The sequence below is a fragment of the Habropoda laboriosa genome, unplaced genomic scaffold (assembly GCF_001263275.1).
Source record: "Habropoda laboriosa isolate 0110345459 unplaced genomic scaffold, ASM126327v1 scaffold84, whole genome shotgun sequence".
Taxonomy (NCBI): Eukaryota; Metazoa; Arthropoda; class Insecta; order Hymenoptera; family Apidae; genus Habropoda; species Habropoda laboriosa.
The window spans coordinates 844,871-866,042 of NW_017100202.1; the positions used below are offsets into that span (position 1 = coordinate 844,871).

Here is a 21,172-nt window from a genome sequence, read left to right on the forward strand (position 1 = left end):
CGGGCATAGTTTCAGACTATAGTATACGCGCGCGCGTAATAATAGTCGTAATACGACGCACAAGACCGCGTAACGATCTTCCTTTTCTGCCTTCCGTCTCTGAATCCCGGGTCATGGACCTCGGCTGGCTCCCTTTTAGCGCGTGTTTCCCGCTTCGTCTGCCGTCGAGTACAGTGGAACCAGTAGAAATCCGTGGCAATAAGTCACCGTGTGATTTCAACTCACCCTTCCGGGTTAATCACCGACGTTGGCACGGATTCCACCTTGCCTTACTCGGCCTACCAGTTTTCGAACGTTCGGGACTCTTGTCCTTTCTTTCGTCGCGAATCGACGAACATTGTGGTTTTGGCGTTCGCGGTAATTGTTCGGGAATATTGGTCACTCGACGAAGGTTACTTCTCTTAATTAAGGACCTTAATTTCTAATTAAGGATCAGTTTTGATTGCAACTTCATTTTCTTGCTGCTTTCTGTTTTTTAAGTAAGGGCAAGGGAGGTGAAGGTTAGTTATTGCTAGGCTGTGGATTTTTATGCAAATTTATGTTTTTAGGAGTATAATTAGAAAGATAGAAGTTGGGTAGGCAATTTTTTTGTTCTTTGTTATGTGCATACTGTGTATTCAAATTTTCTATAAATGCATTAAAGTCCGTAGTGTAGTTATTACAGTGATTTATTGATATAATTTCCTAATTGGTGAAGCATTCACTCACTATTGGAATATATTTTGGATTTTTCAAATAAATCGATTATTTATTTTCTACTAATTTTATTTTAGAAGTTATACTTTTTTTTATATTGTGATTCTATAGACGAAAGAAAATGTCACTTAAATATCTCACAGCACGATTTTGGCAGATACGCCCTTATTCGTGAATGCTCCTCAGTCGTCGTAATTATTTAATTCTTTACACCTTCAGTCATAATTAAATGTAGCTGCTTTTCTACAGGCGAGAATATAGGAGGTGATTGTTAGTAATTCTTTATTATTACAGAGTTGTTAATATTGAATTCACATAAATATAAAATTTCACACAATTACTGTTAATTGGTTAATAACGAGCGATTACCTTTGGTGTGGACGAACTGCGAATTTCCACGAGAAATCTGGTCCTGGTGCCAACCTTCACCACAAGATCGGTCAATCTTCGCAAGAAGACTGGTGGATCGCCCTCCTCTGAAATCGTTTCATCTACGCTGAGGTGAATCTTCTTGGATGATCCTTTGTCGAATCCCTGGCCGACCCTAGTAGCCATCAGAGCATAGTGTCCTGTGTCGTCCTTTTGCGATTGCTTCAGTGTCAACTGGACCACGTTGCCTCGCATCTGCACCCGGTATCGATCGGACGGTATCGATACATCTCCGCGTGTTCTGTCATGAAGTTAATCTTTTAATTAACACCTACAGCAGCCGGATAAATAATATTAATCTACTCTGTTTAACGACAATATTGAGACTTGGATTTCAAATTATTTAAAAATTTGTTGATCTGCAATTTCAGTATCAATCCTTCGTTTAATGTTAACCTCGTGTGACCAGTAATATTTTCAGTATTTGACAGTATTAATAATGTGCATTAATTATGTGCAGACTGCCTAAATGAAGAATTTCAAAGATAAGCTATAAAGTCGTCAAAAAATTTTTGCAAATAATCTAGAAATTCGTCAATCTTCAATTTCAATATTAATCCTCCATTTAGTATCGCACATGATCAATAATATTGTGAAAATTTGACAGCACTGGCAATGTTATTAATTGTGAACGAACTGCCTAAATGAAGAATTTCAAAGATAAGCTATAAAGTCGTCAAAAAATTTTTGCAAATAATCTAGAAATTCGTCAATCTTCAATTTCAATATTAATCCTCCATTTGGTATCGCACATGATCAATAATATTGTGAAAATTTGACAGCACTGGCAATATTATTAATTGTGAGCGAACTGCCAAAATGAAGAATTTCAAAAATAAGCTATAGAGTCGTCAAAAAATTTTTGCAAATAATCTAGAAATTCGTCAATCTTCAATTTCAATATTAATCCTCCATTTAGTATCGCACATGATCAATAATATTGTGAAAATTTGACAGCACTGGCAATGTTATTAATTGTGAACGAACTGCCTAAATGAAGAATTTCAAAAATAAGCTATAAAATCGACAAATAATTTTTTTAACATCTTATAGATACGCAATATTTTGTACCTGACGATGTTCCAAAAATTGTAACAATTAATTAAAGGAATTGCGCAACACGAAGTTTAGTATGTTTAGCAATACTGTAATTTAAACCGAACACAGTGGAAAAGTTTGTTAACTTGGTCCAATTCAGTTCCTTAATCATTGACTCGTACTACTTGCCCATCCTACGCACACAAACTTTCCCAATTCTCACAATTAAACCCAACCCTCAATCGTCCCGAAAAAGCTCTCGTCCCTCCTTTCCCCCATCATTCAGAATTTCATCAAAGACAAGTGTTTCGCAGATAACGCCAGTGAGTTACGATTTCTCGGTATACGTGGGCGACCTAAAAATACCTTTGGAACGAATCGCGTGCTTCGAAACAACAGAGCGAAACGAGACGAATTCGCACCCTGTACGATCCTCGTACATCATACTAATCTCCCAACACTCTACAATCTCGACATCGCAATTAATACCATAATACCACAAAAAAAATCATCCAAGAAAGAAAAAAATAAATAACCGAAGAAACGATAAATTAACAAATTTACATCTACGTTACAAGTGGATACTATTGTTCGAAAAGAAAACAGCAGCGTGAAAGCTAAGGGGAACCGCTTTCTAACGAAACGAGGCCGGTTTTGCAATATCCAAATGTCAGTTTCTACCTGGTGTCGGGGCGATGGCCGAGGTCCAATCGGACCGATGGTCATCGTCGTAGCGTCTATTTTCTATTTCCTCACCGTGGCAGACTGACGGAAAGATTCGACCGTCTATTATTTGCGACTGCTCATTCAATACGCGAGAAACTTCTTTTTTGCGCAACGTGCACGTGCGAAAACGCACCCTCGACGAGGCGCTTGCTTGCACAGGCGCCTCCACGCTGCTCGACGTCGCCGACGAAACGTTACTACGTTCGTGCCGGTGACGCAATGTCTATTTTGTCTAGCCGAGAAACAAATTCCACGTTCCGTGATCTTCGATCGATCTTGTCGCGGCTCGTTTACGTTCACCGTGTTGCAGAAGCTGCAGGATGAAAATAAATAGGGGCGGAAGGTGATTGGGGTTCGGGGATGACGGCCGATTTTGCGTTACTGTGCCTGGTCATTGAAGTGGTGAACGATTTTTTCTTGCAAATTTTTGTGTTGGAATTTGGAAGTTTCATTGTTGCGGATTTTAGGGATGAAAGTTGTCTCTGGGTCACTATGGTCGATCTTCAAAGTGGAGAACTTTTGTGGATTTTGGGGATGAAGGCTGCTTTTCGGTTACTATGCCTGATCATCAAAGTGGAGAACGAATTTTTTGAAAATTTTTGTGGTAGAATTTGGAAGTTCAATTGCTGTGGATTTTGGGAATGAAGGCTGCTTTTGTGTTACTATGAAGTGACGATAGTGACGAATTTGAAAGTTTACTTATTCATTTTGTCATTATCGTAGTGAAAGTATTAAGGATTCCACCATTACGAAATGAACTCATTTCAGACAATGCAAGTCGTCGAACGAATAACGAGAGTAATATTATCAATGACCACATTGTAACCGCTCGAATCTTGACCTAAAAATATTCATCGAAGAACGTTCTCCAAGCATCTTTTCTACGAACCATCGTTCTATTGCTAACTCTGCCGCGTTAAATCAATTAATCATCTCCATTGTATTTCACCCTTCGTCACATGACCATCAGAGAATCACACAACGAACCATTGAAACGTCTTTCCCAACTTTCTATCCCATTCCAAACTTCACATCCGCACTTTCCATTTCCCGTAAAGATAAAGAATTCCACAACGCAACAAAAGCATTTTACATTGTTTCGAGTATGCGTTCTGCTCGCCGTTGTTCATGTTTTATTTTCAGAGTGACAAGAGGCTCGAGAAGACGGCGACGAAGAAGCAGGGGAGGGAAAGAAGAAAGCAAGAAGAAAAGGAAGAGAGAGGAAAAGCGCGAAGAATCGTGTCGTGGCCGGCGCGTTCCCAATGAACTTACGTCAATCGCACGCAGTTGCACCACTGATCTCTCGCGCCACGGTATTTCTAGATCGTTGCGAGATATCTGAATGATTCGAACACCGTGGACTCGGAAAAATCCGATCAATACTCGCATTCTAGCGATCACCGCGGCCATCGGACGCGACAGATCCATGCCCGCCGCCATGCTCGCTGCGGTCGAGTAAAAAGGCGACGAAAATAGGGCAGTAGAGCAATGCCAAGAGTTTGAGGCGCTCTAGATCATTTGTTTGCCCGAAATACGTTGGAAGCGTGCAACCGATTTTTATTTAGATGCCGCTAGACAGAAGCGTACAATTTTCGCGCACGTTCCCTTCAAAATTCACAAGGATCCGAGAAACCTCCGTGGGAAGGTTACGGCAATCCTCTTTTGATCGATGAAGCTGTTCGTTCTACTCTTTCACCATGCAGAATTGGATTTTTTATTTCAAACCTGTACGAAAGATGCAATTTGAAGAATTGTAGGAAAAATTCGTATCCTTTCGTTCAATTTCTATATTTAAAAGCGCGAGATTTTACGTAATAACTAGATCATTTTGGATTACGCATGCTAAAGAATTCTCTCTCTAGCATTCATCTTATTGAATGGCAGGTGTAACGATTTGACAAAAAGCGGTTTAATTGGAGCAACAATTCTACCCTGAAAATATCCTTCGTCGATCATTCGAACTTACACTCGTACCTCATCATCGTCGAATTTATTTTTCTTATGACCACCGAGTTTCCGTACTTCTCAAACATCGCGAATTCTAAAATAATCCTGCCGTAGTACGCCTATAACAGGAAACGAAAAACCGCGCAGAAGAATTGCCGATCGAAAAGAAGATTCTTCCAATATCCTACCGGTATCCAGAACGATCCCTAAACGATCCTGCGATGCCTGGTTTGTTGCCATTGGCGCACTTGCAGCAGTCGCTCCCCATGTCACCGCGTCGATCGACACCCTTTTCACCTCGGATCAAGATCTATCCACACGCGTACCGAAACGTCCAGTCACCACCTCTCACTCGCGAATTCCTCGAGCGAAGCGTCTCTGTGGAAGCGTAAAAATCCCATATCGCGGAGGTACCGACCAGGACGATCGAAGAGGGGACGAAGAGGTGGATGGAAACCGAAACGATGCATCGATCCCTCTCGAGATCTCCTCCTTGTCCTGCGCTTGTTGTCGTCTGTAATTTCTTCGATCGACGGTACCCTCGCTCTCCCGTCACATCGTTGCCAATCACCGTCAACGTTATTTATCGTCGTCGCGGCGATATCGGCGGTACACACGGTGACAGGGGGGCAAAAATAAACCCGAGAAGCGTCTTTTCGAGCCCGACGACCCTGGCACGTCTGTACGATGATTTCACCAAGGCTATCGGTACCACGACGACACTGATCCTCATTCTATCGATTACTTCCGACTCGACGCTCCAGCTGGACATGAACTGGTCACACCATCGGTCTAACGGCCAAACTCGATCGTTCACCAGGATTCTTCTTCTTCTTCTTTGTTCTATTTTCGTCACGAACTAGCTTATACCTTATCAGGTACTTCTTTTTTTAAATTAGAAGTGCTCACACACGATGTCGTTCGATGTTAACGAGGGATAGGAGAGAGTAGTTGCAAACCGACGAGAAAAGAAAGAAAAGGTGGTCGAATAATCTGGGAGGGGGGGTAGCGTCCGATCGCCGAGCGATCTGTCAACCAGCGTGTCGATCTAGATCGTCCCCTTCAGACCTCTCTTGTAGCTTCGAATTTGTCGTTCGACGCGTGGTGTTAATGGTGTGTGATAGAACGGTGATTAAGAAGAGAGGGGAGGAGAGGTCCGGAGGTGATTTTTGGCCGCTCGTCGATCGTCGCGACGCTCCCTCGGAAGACTGATAGCGAGATGCCAGCGCCAGGTCGTCCGCGCCCGATTTTCCACCTCCACATCCGCCACCTTCCGCTATAGTTCTCGAAGGAAACTATAAGCAACGAGAGGAGCGTGCAGCATCCTAGAGATGGACGTGGACGCCTAAGGAGCAGCGCCACTTTCGTCTTTTTGCGAAAATCTCGAGCTCGGTCGAATTTAGCTTGCATCGCGAGAACCGAAGGGGGAAGGGCGGGATGGTCAAAGCGAGAGGAACGTCAAAGCGCGTAGGAATTTTCGTAACTCGCGAGGGAAACGCTTCCGTCGTCGAGATGACGTAGCGTCTGTATGGTCGGGAAATGACGATTCTTAGGTTTGAGCGTTCCCCCTCTGTTTCGTTGCTTTTGCAACCATTTTTACGGTATTTCGAGTATTTGCTGTGGAGTAACGAGCTTTTTCTCGTCCTTGGAGCGAGAAAGTTTTGTCGAAGCTCATTTGGAGAACAGTTCGAGTCAGTTTTGAGAATAGTTTGAGTTGATGTGGAGGATAATTTGAGTTCATTTGGAAAACAGTTTGAGTCGATTTAGAGATTAGGCACGTTCGCTGCCAGTGACGCAGCATATGCGGCCCGTAACGCATTACTCAGCGTGCTACCGATTTTCCGGTGGCAGCGATGGGGTTAAAATTGATTTAAAACACATTTTATCCACGATTCCTTAAATTTTGTACGTGTCGACTGAGTACATATGTTGAGAGAATTGTATTTTGTTCGTTTCAACAAAGTGGCGTTTGCAACTGTACATGTATCTTTTCGAGTTGTCTTTGAAACGATCTTGGAGAAGTTTGTTATCTTGTATCTCATGCACGAGACGTTATTTCACTCTTTCAGTTCCCACACGATTTTCAAGCATCGATGTATATCGAGATCAAGGTTTCCATTTCAAATCTATCTCGTCTAATATCGTAACTTGGCAAAAAATAGACTCGATGTGAGAAAGAACTTTTGTATGGTACCATAAATTTTATATAATATTGTACATAATGTGATACATATGTATGTAACATACTCTTCGACAAGTTTTACACTATACAGTTGTCACGTCTCCTCCAACAATACGTCTCAACAGATGTACTCGAAGATTAGGACCCGGCAAAGCTCAGGTGAAGAAGTGACTCAGAAGACGAATCGTCTGAAAAAGACAACAATTACTACCATTGATCCGTCACCTTTCTCGTCTTATTTAAGCGGCGAGGCTAGATGAGGTCATGTCTTCAGTTCCCGAAATAAGCGTTCAAACAGCTATGCACCGAATCTTTCACCTTCCTAGGCAACCCAACTATCGATTACTGACCAACTACCTTAGATTCCACGCGAATAAACACGTTCACCCCTCTACCCCAATTGAACCAACAATTTTCACACTCAAACTCATCGTCATCCTTAACGGAACACCCTAATCAATTCAGTGTCACGTGACGATCAATTTGCATACAATTTTGTCCACTTCCTACGTTACAAAGTAGTAAACTTTGAAACTAGAGTTGAATCTCAAGGTTAAATCGATAATTGGCAATTTTCGAGCTTTTCCCGATTAAGTTTGAGAAAATTTGCGAAAGGGGTATGAGAAGAGACAGCACGTCCCTGGCATTGGAAAATTTGCGCTAGCATCGTATGCAAAAAGTCGCGCAACGAAATTACACGAGACGGCTGTGTAATTTGGTACTCCGCGAAAATTAAGTGCGCGACAGCTCGAAATAAACCGCGTTTGATCCTTGGCACGTTTCAAGGTTTCCACCCGAAATTAGGGCCAATAATCGAGAATGAACGATAACGCGTAAACAGCGTAGCTCAGATCATTGTAGTACGTGAAGTAAACGACGCTCGGGTTCGTGAACTTTACCCTGCCCCTTGAACCACCGTTTCGAACTTCCGATCCTCGATCCTTGTTCCATCGATTCACGCCTATAATTATCCTCGTTACATAATTTCCCTGGTACTTGTATCGAGACAAAGTGGGACATACGTGGAATTCCGCTAGAAACCGGTAAACGAATGTTTAGTGACAACTGCTCGGCGTTATGGCAACGTTTCTGCTAAAATGATCAAAGGGTAGAGCGGGATAAAATGGTGAAAAGTGGCCTTGAACCGATTTTACCTGGCACCATTCGATAGCTTACCAAAAGAAAACATCGTACACCAAGTTTCAACCACCTATCTCAACCGGGAGAGTAGTTGCAGGGTAAATCCGAATTACCGGTTTCTACCGTATTTGCCCTATTTAACGGTACGCAAAAATTCTAAGAAAACTCTAGAATATTGTAGACATGGTTGTTCACGGCTGTGATTTTTTTCAGATTTTTTCGTTGCAAATCCTAAGTGCAAAAAATCAAAAACGCAAGAAAATGTGGAAAAATGCAGATTTCGGGTGGAAGTTTTCGATTCACTAGATTTTTACTTTTACAGAAGACGTGACAAGACATAAGGAGATCTGCATTTTTCGACATTTTTCTACGTTTTTGATTTTCTGCACTTAGGATTTGCAACGAAAACATCTGAAAAAAATCACAGCCGTGAATAACCACGTCTACAATATTCTAGAATTTTCTTAGAATTTTTGCATACCGTTAAATAGGGAAACTGTGGTAAAAACCGGTAATTCGGATTTACCCTGTAACTACTCTCCCGGTTAACATAGGGGGTTTAAACTTGGTAAGCTATCGAATGGTGCATTGCCAGGTAAAATTGGTTCAAGGGCACTTTTCACCATTTTATGTATGCAGCAACAGTGTAGAAACTATACTTCCAATTTCAATAGTAAATACGAAAAATTGCATGCAAGTCGAAGAGATGTTCGGTCGTAAATCGCGACAAGGTTAATAAGATCTTATAATTAGAGTTTATGAATTGTAAGGTCGATGGGGATATGTTAGAAATAAAAAAAAAAAAAACCAAATTGTCCAAGATGAATTAAACTCTCACAGTTCGAATCGTAGCTCGTCGAAAACGTCGGACCACCGTAATTTCGGTTCTATCACGATGTCCTCGCCGGCGCGTCCCTGAACCGGAAGTACCTGGTCCGGCTCCAGCCATCGCGGCGGTCCTTTGGCTTTCGTCGTCTGGTCTGCAAAGAATTGCATAATAAAACGGGTCGTTACTAGATCGGTTATGAAAATACTCGTTGAAGAGGTGACAACGTTCGCCGGGAATTAGTCTGTTATTCCAATCAGAAGAAGAGCCACGAGACACGATCTTTGAGAGAGATATCGTTGCAAACGTCTTTCGATCGTAGGCGAAAATTGATTATTCGCGAACGCTACCTGGTATTTAGACGCTCACGTGGTCTCCAAAATGGCCACGGAAAACGATAGTGCACGCGGAAACCGCGGGCGTAAATATAGATACCTGTGCGGTGAAAGCTTAAGCCAAAAACGTTTTGATAAAATATAATTAGATAGGATGTTAAATTTATGTGGATTTTTGAGAAATTCTTAGACGATTATAGTACACGCGTATTAGAAACCGGCACAGTGGTAAATAAATGCGTTAAAAAATAAACATGTCTAGGATCGTTTCGGACACTTCGGTTCCGTTCTCCCATGCGATACTCGAGATCAGATCTCGAGTATTTTCTCAGACTTTTTCCTCACTCCCTTCCATGTTGCGATCGAGATTAGTTTTACTCTTATTTTTAACGCGGATTCGTTCTCGTAAACGCGCGTTATTACCGGTCGGTGGAGTGCGCGGCGCGCATAAATCCCGGCTGCCGCCAGATTCTGTCGGGACCACCGGCCAGCCTCGAAATTTTTATGTAACAGCGATCGTGCAACCTGCCTACAACGATCTCGAACGCGTCTACGTCGAGAGTATAAAAAAAAACCCTCCACCTGGCAGCTAGAAGTAAAGATTCAACGACCAGTGATCCAAACAAATTTCGTCACCGAACGTCATCATCGATCGAACGAGATCCGCACGTTTTTCTGCCCCAGACGAAACAGAGATTCGTTTGCGGCGTCATCGATGCTAAAAACACGTCGTTATACTCTTATCTAGCGTGGAAATCTCGTACATTTTCACTCAACTTTTACACGTGTAACGATCGAACTTTGCCGAGCAATTTGACGATTCTACGATAGATCTTCTTTCTTTCTTTTTTTCAATTTTTCTCCAAAGACACACAAAGCACACGGAAGATTTTCCTTCGCGCCACGTTAGAGCAGCTCTTACCTGTTAAGGTCATCTCGTCAGATGATACGAAGACCGATTCTTCCTCGCATTGACATCACTCGCGAAGAGACCACGCTGCTTGTCCCGTTCTGTCCGATCAAAGGGGCAACCTGCACTTCCTTCCGGTCGCGGCCTCCGGCGCCTCGACCGCCAAAGCTTCCGTTTTCTCTCCCTCCGGCGACCTCTTCTCTACTCTGTGGTGACCCGTGGCACAGTACACCCTGCGCCACGAAATCTGACGGCAGGAGGCCCTGCTCCGGTCTAAAATCGTCTCGACACGCCACTCTCGGCTTCGTCGTTTTAACGAAACGCGCACATGCGCCTTCGCGACGCTCCATTCGGCCCCACAGCATCTCTCTCCCACACCCTCTCTTTCTCTCCCTCGCTCTTTCTCCTCTTTCTCCCCTTTCCGCGGCACGCCACTCCCCGTGCGCCCCTCTTTCTTTGGCCTGCTATCTATCCCTGATGTAACTCGGCGCATCGGTGTTTTTTATCTCCGAATAACTTGTTCGTCTCTTGGTGCGCCTCTTCTCTTCTCTTCTTCGTTTTTTTTCTCTCTTCCGCTTCGGATGATTTGACGGGGAGCTTCCTGTTGGGGTGCAGCGGAGGATTGGGAGAGAAATTTGGAATTTTCAATGATTGCATTTCGGGGGAGTAGATTTTATGTTTAAACGTGAATGTGTGAATTACGATCGATTCGGTAAGGAAGTCGAGTCTTAATTTTAAGTGAAAAATAGAATTCAGGGATTGAGGTTCGCGTAATTTGAGAATTTGACGGACTTTTCGCAAATTTTCGAACCGCAAATTTCAGGACGTAGTTTTAATTTTAAATGAAAAATAGAATCCAGCGATCGACGTTCGCGTAATTTAAGAATTTGACGGATTTTCCGCAGGACGAAGTAAAGTCTTAATTTCAAATGAAAAATAATTGATCCTATTTCTCAGCGAAAATGTAGCGAAGAATTTGGCGTATCTTTCAGGAAATTTTCTAATTTCATTTTAACCGGGAGTTCGCGAAAGCCAGGTCCGAATGACAGAAATGGCTACAGGTAGTTCTACTATTATATGGCTTATGTCTTTAGGGCTTCGTTTTGCGGTGAAGTAGAGCGTCAGACTTAAATAAGGAACGGCAGATTCTTGGCCAGCGGCATCGTAATTGTCGTGGTCATGATTCGGGGAGGAGCTGTACGTGCGCTAAAGTAGAATGTACATATGCAAATTTGTTGGCCGAGGATCCTATAACTGTTAGTCGTATTTCAGGTGTGACAGATACCGACAAAAATCCTTCGATCTTTATCACCGTTACAATTTCACCAATTCACAAATGCTCACATACATTTCATCCTAATCGAGCAGGAAACAACGGGAACACAAGGACGGATCTGTACATACCGGAAAGGTCAATTTGAAATTCAACAGTTATGTACATGTTTATTTAACGAGTAAGAATATTCATAATAAATAGGAATAAATAGTAACAATACGAATAATAAGAATAATTTATAATAATATGTGGTTCTCGTTAAATATACTCTCTTAAAGCATATGCTATTCAATCTTTGGTACGTGTTTCGTTCTGGTTCCTCAATGAAATACAACTGTCTCCACCGAGCGATCGATGTATCGTTGCACTTGACAGCCTGCCACGATGCATCACGAAGTCTGCAACCCTAAAGGTCGAGAATCCACGTCGCAATGTCTCAGCACCGAAGGTCGACAGTCCGTTCTTCGAAATCCATCATCTGGACCGAACAATTTCTTCACCAGCAGCAATGTTCCAAATGTCGAATGTCGAGAATCTCTTCTGTACCTTGGTCTCTTCCGCGTGCACCGCGAATTTTCCCTTAAAAATATCATTCGACACACATACACCCGTCGCAGCCGTGGTTCCACGAATTCAAGCGACTATAACAGAGAAAAGAAAGCCTCGAAACGTCGTCATTGCTTCCGCTTCGACCACCACCAGCCATCGGCCACTCTCCCTTTTATCTCGTGTTGGACTCTTCTGTAGAGGATCAACGCGATGAAGGGAATCGCCAGGGCTTCCTTCTTGAACAGATAAATATAAACGGCGGCCAACAACAGCGTCAGGTCAGTTACATATTCCACCGTCGATCTGACGTTCACTTCAGCCTCTTTCGCCAATCGTTCCTCGTTCAATCGACTCTCGCGCCAAGCTGTCTGAGGATGCGCCTTCCGCGATCCAGAGCCTCGTCTGGAAGATCGATACTTCTTGCTCTCCAGAGCCTTCTGCAGACGTTCCATCTTCACTTCCACAGGTGTCTCCGGTCTGTTTCTATCCTTGGAACTGGACCTCGAGGAAGGTTTCGAAGAGGACCTCGAAGAGGATCTTCTCGATCGACGAGGACCTTCCTCCACGGATCTCTCTCGAGCGAATCTCTTCTCCTCCGAGCCTGTTCTCGAAGGAGGTCTTCGATCTTGCGAGGGAGCTCGAGCTCTGGTCTTCGACGAGGACCTCGACGAAGCTCTCCCTCTCTCTACAGACACGTTCCTCGATCTAGGTGCCGGAGATTCGTTCCTAGAAGACGGTCTACCTGGTCGTTCCTCCTTCGCGAGCTTAGCATCTCTGGCAGGTGTCGTTCCTCGAGAACGAGCTCGTTTCTTAACTTTCGGCTTCTCGTACACGTCGATCTCGTCCATCCTTTTGAACCTCTCTGCTTTACTCGGTTTCACTTCTTTCATATCCTGTCTTTCATTCGCTTTTCCCGAAACTATCTCTAGACGTTCCTTCACCTGATTCCTCTGATCCTGATCCTCGGAGAAGGAGGATCTTCTAGAGCTAGCCAAGCTATCTCCAAGCTTCCTCTCCTCCGAGCTTCTATAGTTAAAACGACTAGAATGCTCCCTCACGATCTCCGTGTAATGATTAACGACCGCCATTCTTGCCTCGATGTCCTCCTCGTCGATCTCCTCCTCCTGCGTCGCCGTTTTCTGCAGCTTCGCCTGCATCCTGCGATTCTGCGCCGCCTCTCCAGCAGACAGCATGCTGTCAGTGTCGGAAGCTGATATAACGGGTGTCTTGACAGGCTCGACCGGTGCAACAGGTTCTTCCGGAGCATCGGCGACCTCTTCTTCGTTCTTCTGAATAGGATGCACGTTAGGGGGAATCGTTTTTCGAATAGGCTTCTCCGGCGGAATTGGCCTACCGAAGCTGTTCACAGGAATCGGTTCCTCTTTAGGTTTCTTCAGGATCGACTTTGGAACTAAGCTAGTTGGAGACACAGGAGCGACTTTGTCGGTCGGCGTAGGCGGTGTGACGTCGACGATGGGGATTCTGTGCGGAGGAATCGGCGGTGGTTCCGTTCCGACGTGAGGAATAGGTCTTCCGCTGGGATGATAAGTGTCTTCCTCGTCCATCACCTGTCTGGCGAGGATTCTCGCCTTGAGAAGCTTTATATCTTCGCTATCAGCGCTGCTCATCTCTCCGGAAGACTCCTCCGAGGTCTCTATGCTCTCCTCTTCCTCGTACTCTACCTCTTCCTGCTTCACTTCCGGTTGCGGGAGTATCTGAGCCTCTGGAACCACCCCTTCGCTGCGCGGAGCCTCCTCATTGGCGCTGGCCTGCCAAGGTATCGATTGCTCTTCCTGTTTCTCTACGACCAATGGCACGTTGGTTTCGTGCCACCTGCGCAGTGGCGTAACCGCGACTTCTGGGCTGTCCAGTCCCCATTGTTGCACCACCGGCGAGTCTGAATCGCTGGGGAGATTAGGATCCGACAGTGCTTCGACGTCTGGTAGTAAATTAGAGGTTAACAGTATCAAGGGTGTTTTAATCGTTTCCGTTTGACTGTCGCTCAATCGTCTGCGATTTTTCTTCGACTGCCAGGTGATTAAGTTCTGTGTAGTCACGGTCGGATTGGACAGTCTACGTTTGAAAAGGGATCTTTGACCGTCTGGGACGTCAGCTTCGGTAGTGTCTTTTTCAGTTGCTGTTGTAGCTAATTCTCCTGTTCTTCTCTCGATCTGGTTCTTTCGTTTGGCTGCTTCAGAGGCTTCTTCAGCTGCAACCGCTCGGTGGAAACGTTCCATTGCTCGCTCGTGGAGCAACTCGGTGGAACTGACTGCTTCTCTTAGAGTTTCTACGACTTGGTGCTCCGCGCTGAACAGCTCTGGCAGGGAGAGAGACATGGGAGGTGGAATGAGGTCTTCGAGGTCTTCTGCTTCCCCTCCTACGACTTGTCCTAATTCTGTGGAACAAAAAATCACTAGGAAAAATTGAACCTGTAATTTTATGAATTCTAATATTCACAGCCAGCAGGAGTTTTAGGTGAAATCATAAAATTTAGTTACTCAAGGATATTAAGCGACTAGTTTAATTAAAAAGCGTAAATTAATAGCGTTCAGTGAATGAAAAATAAAAGCATAGCAAGGTATCGAGCGTTTTTATTAGAGAATGTTTGCTCTCCTCGAGTAGAAAAATCTTTGCTTCCAATTGTGATACCATCTCACCTAAACTCTTTCGCCTACCATCTAGTTTCTTAATCTGTTCCTGATCTTGAGGATACAGAATCAGCATGAACTCTGAACTTCCATGCATGACAGTGTCGTCGTCTTCTCTGGGAGTAGCAGGCGAGTCTTTCTCGTCCAAAGAGTGACTCTTCAGTATTAACGGTTCGTCGACAACTGCTTCTTGCTTTCTCAGGGTTAGACTGATCGAGGGACGAATACCCGGGGTAGTCAAGGTAATTTCGTCTTCACGTTGCTCTTGAATTTTCGTTAACGGAGACATGCTGCGTTCTCTGGTCACGGAAACCGATCGCGATCGCGATTCTCTGTACGCTGAACGTCTGCTGAATTCGTCCATCACTGGTGGTGTTGCGGTGGTCACTGGTATTGGCATTGGTGGGATCTCTTTGGATTGAATCAAATTCTGTTTCGAACGTAAAAGAAATTTTCAATATTTGCCAATTACTCTAGCAACTTTAAGAGTAATTATTTTTTTATTTTGCGTTTAGGTGTGCAATGTACACACGCAGATTTAGGGGAAAATTGAAAAATGTTTTACGAGAGAAATTGATAGGAAAGTAATTCATATGATTGCGATTTTCACCCTCTTAATGTGAACTTCAGCATATGAAAAAAAATATTTAAAAAAATGATTATAAAATGGATAATTATCTCTCGCGTATTAATATCGATACTTGCCTCGTCGTTCAGTACACCCGCGTTAACGCTCGAGCGATCCATGTGATTTTCAACGCGATTTTCAAGCTTCGGAGTGGAATGATCCTTCGATCTTGCCGGAGGAACAGGTGGTTCTGACTTGTCCAACGTGTCTAAAGCAAATGTCACCCTGCTGTCAGCTCTGGACGGTCTTCCCGTGAGTCTCTGAGCCGACACTGATCGACTAGCCGGTCCAAAAGGCACATCGTCATCTTGGTTTCGAGTACGATCCTCTTCCCTCGTCAGGCTTCTGGTTCTTTGGGTTGGCACAGCGAAACTCACTTCTCGTTTCTCCCGTGATCTGATTTCTCGATGACTCTGCGACTTTCCGCTCAACGAGGGTGCCATTATGCTGGACAAGCAGAGAAAGTATGACATTTGCATTTAGAATTGAAAAGTATAGAATGATCTTTTATTCCCTTCAATAATTTCCGTTCTAGAAGAACAATTAAAACAAACACTTTGAAATTTTTCATAAAATTTGACACACGACATTATTGGCTAATTTTAATATCAATAATTTAACTGTGAAATCAGCATACCCTCTTTTTAAATCTGGAATGAAGATTACGTCGCTCTCCTCGCTAGGCTCGCTCATGCCATAAGGATTCTCAGCCTTCACCCGAAATTTATACTCAGATCCTTCGATTAGCTCGGACAACGTCGCTTTAGTCTGCCTGCTCGTGATTGCCTTTAGCCACACGTCCCAACCAACCTGTAAAACAATTTCTAAAATGAACAAATGGCCAATCAGAGTATGTTCATTAGTTAAAGGTAATTATAGTGAGATTGTTATCACTAACCCTGTAATATTCGACGACGTACGTGCCAATTTTACAACCACCGTCATCCTCAGGCTCTTTCCACGACAACGTCACCGATCTTCCCAACGTCATCACGACTGTTGCTTTTCCAGGTGCTGCAGGACGATCTGAGAATGAGAACAAAATATTATATTTTAGTATCGGGGCCTCCGTACCCAAAAATAGGAAACCGACACGGGGCAATATGAGAGGGAGTGGTTGGCCTCGGCTTGCTAAGCCAGTTCGATACCCGTTGGGTCCCTCAATATTTTTCCTTAGGTTCCTACAATATTTTCACATAATTATCGTATATATATAGACAATTGCGTTAGATCACCTGTTACAGTAACCAAAAACGACGAAGTGTCCTCTCCAAGTTTGTTTATAGCCTTGACAGTGTACTCTCCTCTGTCAATTCGTTTAGCATCGGGGATTTTCAGGATCGATTCACCATCCATGGTCTCGAAAATATGCCTTCCGTCTTTCGATATAACTTCTCCATCGTGGTACCAAATAACCGAAGGCGGTGGTCTTCCGGCTACCGACACCTTTAGTCTGATCGTTTCATCTTGCTCGAAGAGAAGGCCATCTTCGTATTGACGTGGGAGTCGTATCTTTGGAGGAGCTAGTTACAGGGAATATCGAGGATTATTGTTCTGATAAATTGTATTTTGTGCGAAGGAAGGAATTAAGTGCAATTTTGAACCTTCGAGAATCAATCTCGCCTTGGTGCTAGCGTGACCAGCTCTGTTGGTAGCTGTGCATTTTATTTCACCCTCGTCGTTCAGTGCTGTTTGGTGAATCAGGAGAACGCTTCTACCGCTGTCAGTGATGATTCTTGTCCTCCTGCTGCTGAAGATCTCGAAGCCATCCTTGAACCACGAGATTTTTGGGAGCGGTGACCCGGTGAACCGTACCACGAATTCAGCCTAGAAGTGGAAATTGGGTAAATGGGCTTACCTTGTATATTGGTGAAAAAAGTGAAAAAATTCCCCTTAAAAAAGTTACCCTTAATTCATGACACAAGAAATGAAAGATCTCTGTAGTAAATTAAAGTCATTTAAATACATTAAGGATCCTGATAAATTCATTTTGTGAACAAATTGAATATTCTGTTGCGTCGTGCGCTTCGAACAAGCGGTATGCTTGAGAGTGGTGGCCCAGGATTGTCGGTGGTTGTTGGTGTGAAGTCGTGGTGACTTAAAGTTTGCACGTACTTTAGACAAAGGCTTTATGTTGAAGAGTGACAATTTTAGGTGGTGTGTGTTCGTTACGTCTTTTTGCCGCGTTGGTGCGCTTATTTATAAATGGGTGTACGGGTACAAGGTGGTGGTTTCCGCCAACGAGGACGGGTCTACCCTCTTGGACGGTTCTCCCTGGCCCGCGAGCATGCCGCCCACCCTGGAATTTCCAAGTTGGCAGGGTGGCGGTATGTCGCGATGGCGGGGGAGTGAGGCCCAAGGGTAGCCCGCGCGTAACGGGACTTTGGGCGGTCAGGGAGACGCGAAAGGTCTATTGAATGTTCACGAGTGGGCACCGGGAAGGTATGTGGCCCGCAGAAAATTTATTTTTCTGCAGCCATAAAACGCTTCCTGGTCTTCGTGGCCAATTTGAAAGAAAAATTAATTAACGCGAAGAAAAAAAGAGGCGCATTCAAAAACAGCGTAAACAGGCGTCCATGTCATAAACCCAATCCCTAACATATTCAAATTTTCAGCATTTCTATAACATTCTCACCTACAAAACAACTCAAGGATACAAAATTTTGGAAACCTCAGGAAGACTTCTCAAACAATTCTTTCCTTTTTTTTTTAGAAAAAACGAATTAACAAAAAAGATGACCTGTTCGCTTTCGAGAATGATCGTGTCCTTGAGCTCAAGGTCGAAGTATGGTGCAGACGAGGCTGATCTCTGCAATGTCACAGTCAGAGGATCGGAGATCTCGCTAGGTCGCGACAGACCAATCGCGTTCTGAGCCCTGACCCTGAATTGGTAGCGCCATCCTGGCTCGAGGCCGCTCAAGGTCAGTTCCGGAAAGGTGCAAAGCCCCGGTGTGCTGCGTACCCAATGCTGCGAGCCGAGTCTTTGATGTTCGACCAGGTAGCCGACGATGGCCGAGCCACCGTTACTCGGTGACCTCTCCCAACGAATGGCCACCACATCCGGCTGCGATTCGTCTGCTCCTGGTATTAAAATCGGCTTTCCTGGCGGAGCTGGAAGCCCTGAAACGATGGAACGCAATTTTTCATTCTCCGTTTATGAGGAAAAAAGAAACATCTTATTTCCCTTCGTTTTCTCTTATTCAATTTTTCAAGCTTGAATTTGGTGTCTTTTAAGTTCATTTTCTAACTTAATATGCTAAACTGTTTATTTTTTTCTAATTTAATTTGGAGTTGAATTTTGCAAGTTTGCAAGGCAGATCCAAGGTTCACTTTTTAATTGCAAATGCAGAGTCCTTTTTCTTACTTTTTTGTACCTTATTTGGAGTCGAATTTTGTAGACGTGTAAAGTAGTTCTTGAGTTTACTTTGTTAATTTCTGTAAGGAGCTTCAACGATTACCATCGATGCCTTTCCTCTTCCCTTAGAAAAAGTTTCCATTTACAAAAATTGAAAAAGAGTTTTCCATCGAAAATTCATTCAAAATTCCATCGAAATTCAGATACACAAATTCATCTTCTTGCCTCTTTTCACAGCTTCCAACCAGCTAAAGAGGCTCAAGATGCTGATGTTAAAGCAGTGGTATAAGATACAACTAAGTATCCTCTCGGAAGATTTATTTGTTTAATTCACTATTTTGAACATACTCTGGCTCGGTGCCGTCGGTTGACCATCGCGATCGACCCTTTTCCCCCAATTACCTCGCATATCCTCCCAGCTACATACTTCTCAAGCCACAATTGTTGCTCTCATTTTTCCCCCATTCAACAGCCGTTAAAATCGCAACAATAGAGATCACGGTATATATTTCGGCGGAACGACGTCGCGAAACCTGGACGACGTGTGTATAAAGCGGTCCTCTGGTTAATAAGTTCACGGAAATCTCGCACGTGCCAGAACGATGCTCATATACGTGTAGAGAGCACGATTTCTAACACAGGTCCGCAGGTGGCGCTCCCAAAATAAAATTTCAAACTGTTTGGCAATCCGAGGGCTCGCTATCCTCAGGGTAGGAAAACTATGCGAGACTACGAGCCGACATCGGACACCGGCCCCGGCTTGTCTTCGATACTCTTTTACAACATGCCTAACGTTTTTCCATCCGTTCTCTGCTCGTTAGTCATTGGAAAAGTTGCGCTCATCTCAGACGACGTAAACACTTGCCAGCAAAAATACAAATTGATTGGAAATATCGTTGTTAACACACCTGACTCGATTCAACCTCTCGTTTCGTTTCATTTGTTTTCTTTGCTTGCAACGATTAATAAATGCTCTCTGTTATTTTGTATGTGCTGATAAATAAGTAATTTAAGTGATTTTTAACGTAGACAAGGAGATAAAATTAAGTCTCCTTTTCTTGGAAATTAAGCAAGATTCGATACCTCAGATAAGAATGTTTTTTTCTAGATACTGTACATTGTACATATCTTAGGACCGTAGTAGCGTGCTCCCAGCCCATCTTTCAACAGGCCCACCATCGGCTATTAAAATAAACGCCCCCAACGCGCACGAGTTAATTTTGGATCACCGGTTGATTCGATAGTAAGTAAATACACGATCTCCAGATAAACCTCCATAGAAGCTTCCACTGACAGGGATACAGTTTCTCATTGACTATCGTAGAAATTACCAAAACGATATTACGCATCGTCGTTCCAAAAACTGCAACCTAAATTTTCAAATTCACAACTGTCCCACGATCTACGAACTTCCACGAACCCGTTGACCCAACGAACTCGCTAATTACCCCTCGCAATCGCGGTCCATAGTCGATCACTCAAACGTTGCGCTAGCTTGACAGATCTGTCGGCAGAAGCAGCCTAATTTTAGCGATCATCCCACTATCGAAGCAAGCCAATCGAGAGACAGGCCGGAGCACACGAAGCATCGTCACTCTCGCGACACGGTTACCGGAAGCTCCGTGTCATCGGACGCACCCCATAGTCACGCCGCATGCACGTGATATTCACACCCCATCCTCCCCGTCCGAGCGAAATTTCCAAAATCCACGAATGGAAAGAGAAGAGGAGAGTAGATCGCCCAAGGATCGAATTATCGAAACGTCGAGACATGTACTGGTGTTCGAACATCGAGCATCTCGTCGTCGTCGTTACTGTACATATGTATCGATCAAGATGGCGATCGGTTTCGCGACCGATGACGCGTCGATCCCTCCGATCCCTCGTCATCCCTCTCCGAGGAAATGTTCAGACGGCACAAGCAACGCAAACTCATTCAGAAGCAGTGTCTCTACCTGATCCCTCCCAACGTGGCCTCCTGTTAGCAGCGACAGGCAGGCTCTTCGAGTAGTGACTCTTCGTGGTGGCGTTGCCCATGATATCCGTTCCTCCTCTTCCTCTTCCACGTCGAGCCTGGCTCGACGTTCACACCGTTCCTGGCCAGCTTTTCAACGTGTCCCGAACAAACGATAGTCGATGGCTCGTCATCGATCGAGACGAGCCCCTCGAGTTCGAAATCGGTGGCGAAAAAGAGGGGAAAGCCTCGCGAGCTGTCTCCCGAACTGCTGTCTTCAGACGATGGCTGAACCGAGAACTCGAGAGAGAAAGATAGAGATAAAGAGAGAGAGAGAGAGAGAAAGATAGAGAGGGAGAGAGAAAGAGAGCGTGTTCGGCTCGATATAGCGCGAGGCTCGGTGCAGCACTGCCGGACCTCTTCGTGGCCGACGACCGTGGCGACGCCAGCTTCTTCAGGCTTCCTCTTCGAGCTATCTTTGTCCTTCTCCCGCCTCCGGTCCTCTCTCTGTTTCAACCAAACGTGCTTACGAA

At 44.3% G+C, this 21,172-nt stretch overlaps 1 protein-coding gene across 1 annotated transcript in view; it reads right to left on the minus strand.

Annotated features, from left to right (window-relative positions):
- Positions 1-20,921, minus strand: part of LOC108570461 (titin-like) — a 74,444-nt gene extending 53,523 nt beyond the window's left edge. Inside the window, 11 exon segments of the mRNA XM_017932323.1 lie at positions 1,066-1,366; positions 8,997-9,133; positions 12,219-14,449; positions 14,712-15,132; positions 15,408-15,777; positions 15,968-16,140; positions 16,229-16,356; positions 16,566-16,853; positions 16,935-17,157; positions 18,071-18,450; positions 20,641-20,921. Of these exon segments, the coding sequence (XP_017787812.1) occupies positions 1,066-1,366; positions 8,997-9,133; positions 12,219-14,449; positions 14,712-15,132; positions 15,408-15,777; positions 15,968-16,140; positions 16,229-16,356; positions 16,566-16,853; positions 16,935-17,157; positions 18,071-18,450; positions 20,641-20,722 (4,734 nt within the window). The 5' untranslated portion in view covers positions 20,723-20,921.
- Between the last annotated feature and the right edge of the window lie 251 nt (positions 20,922-21,172).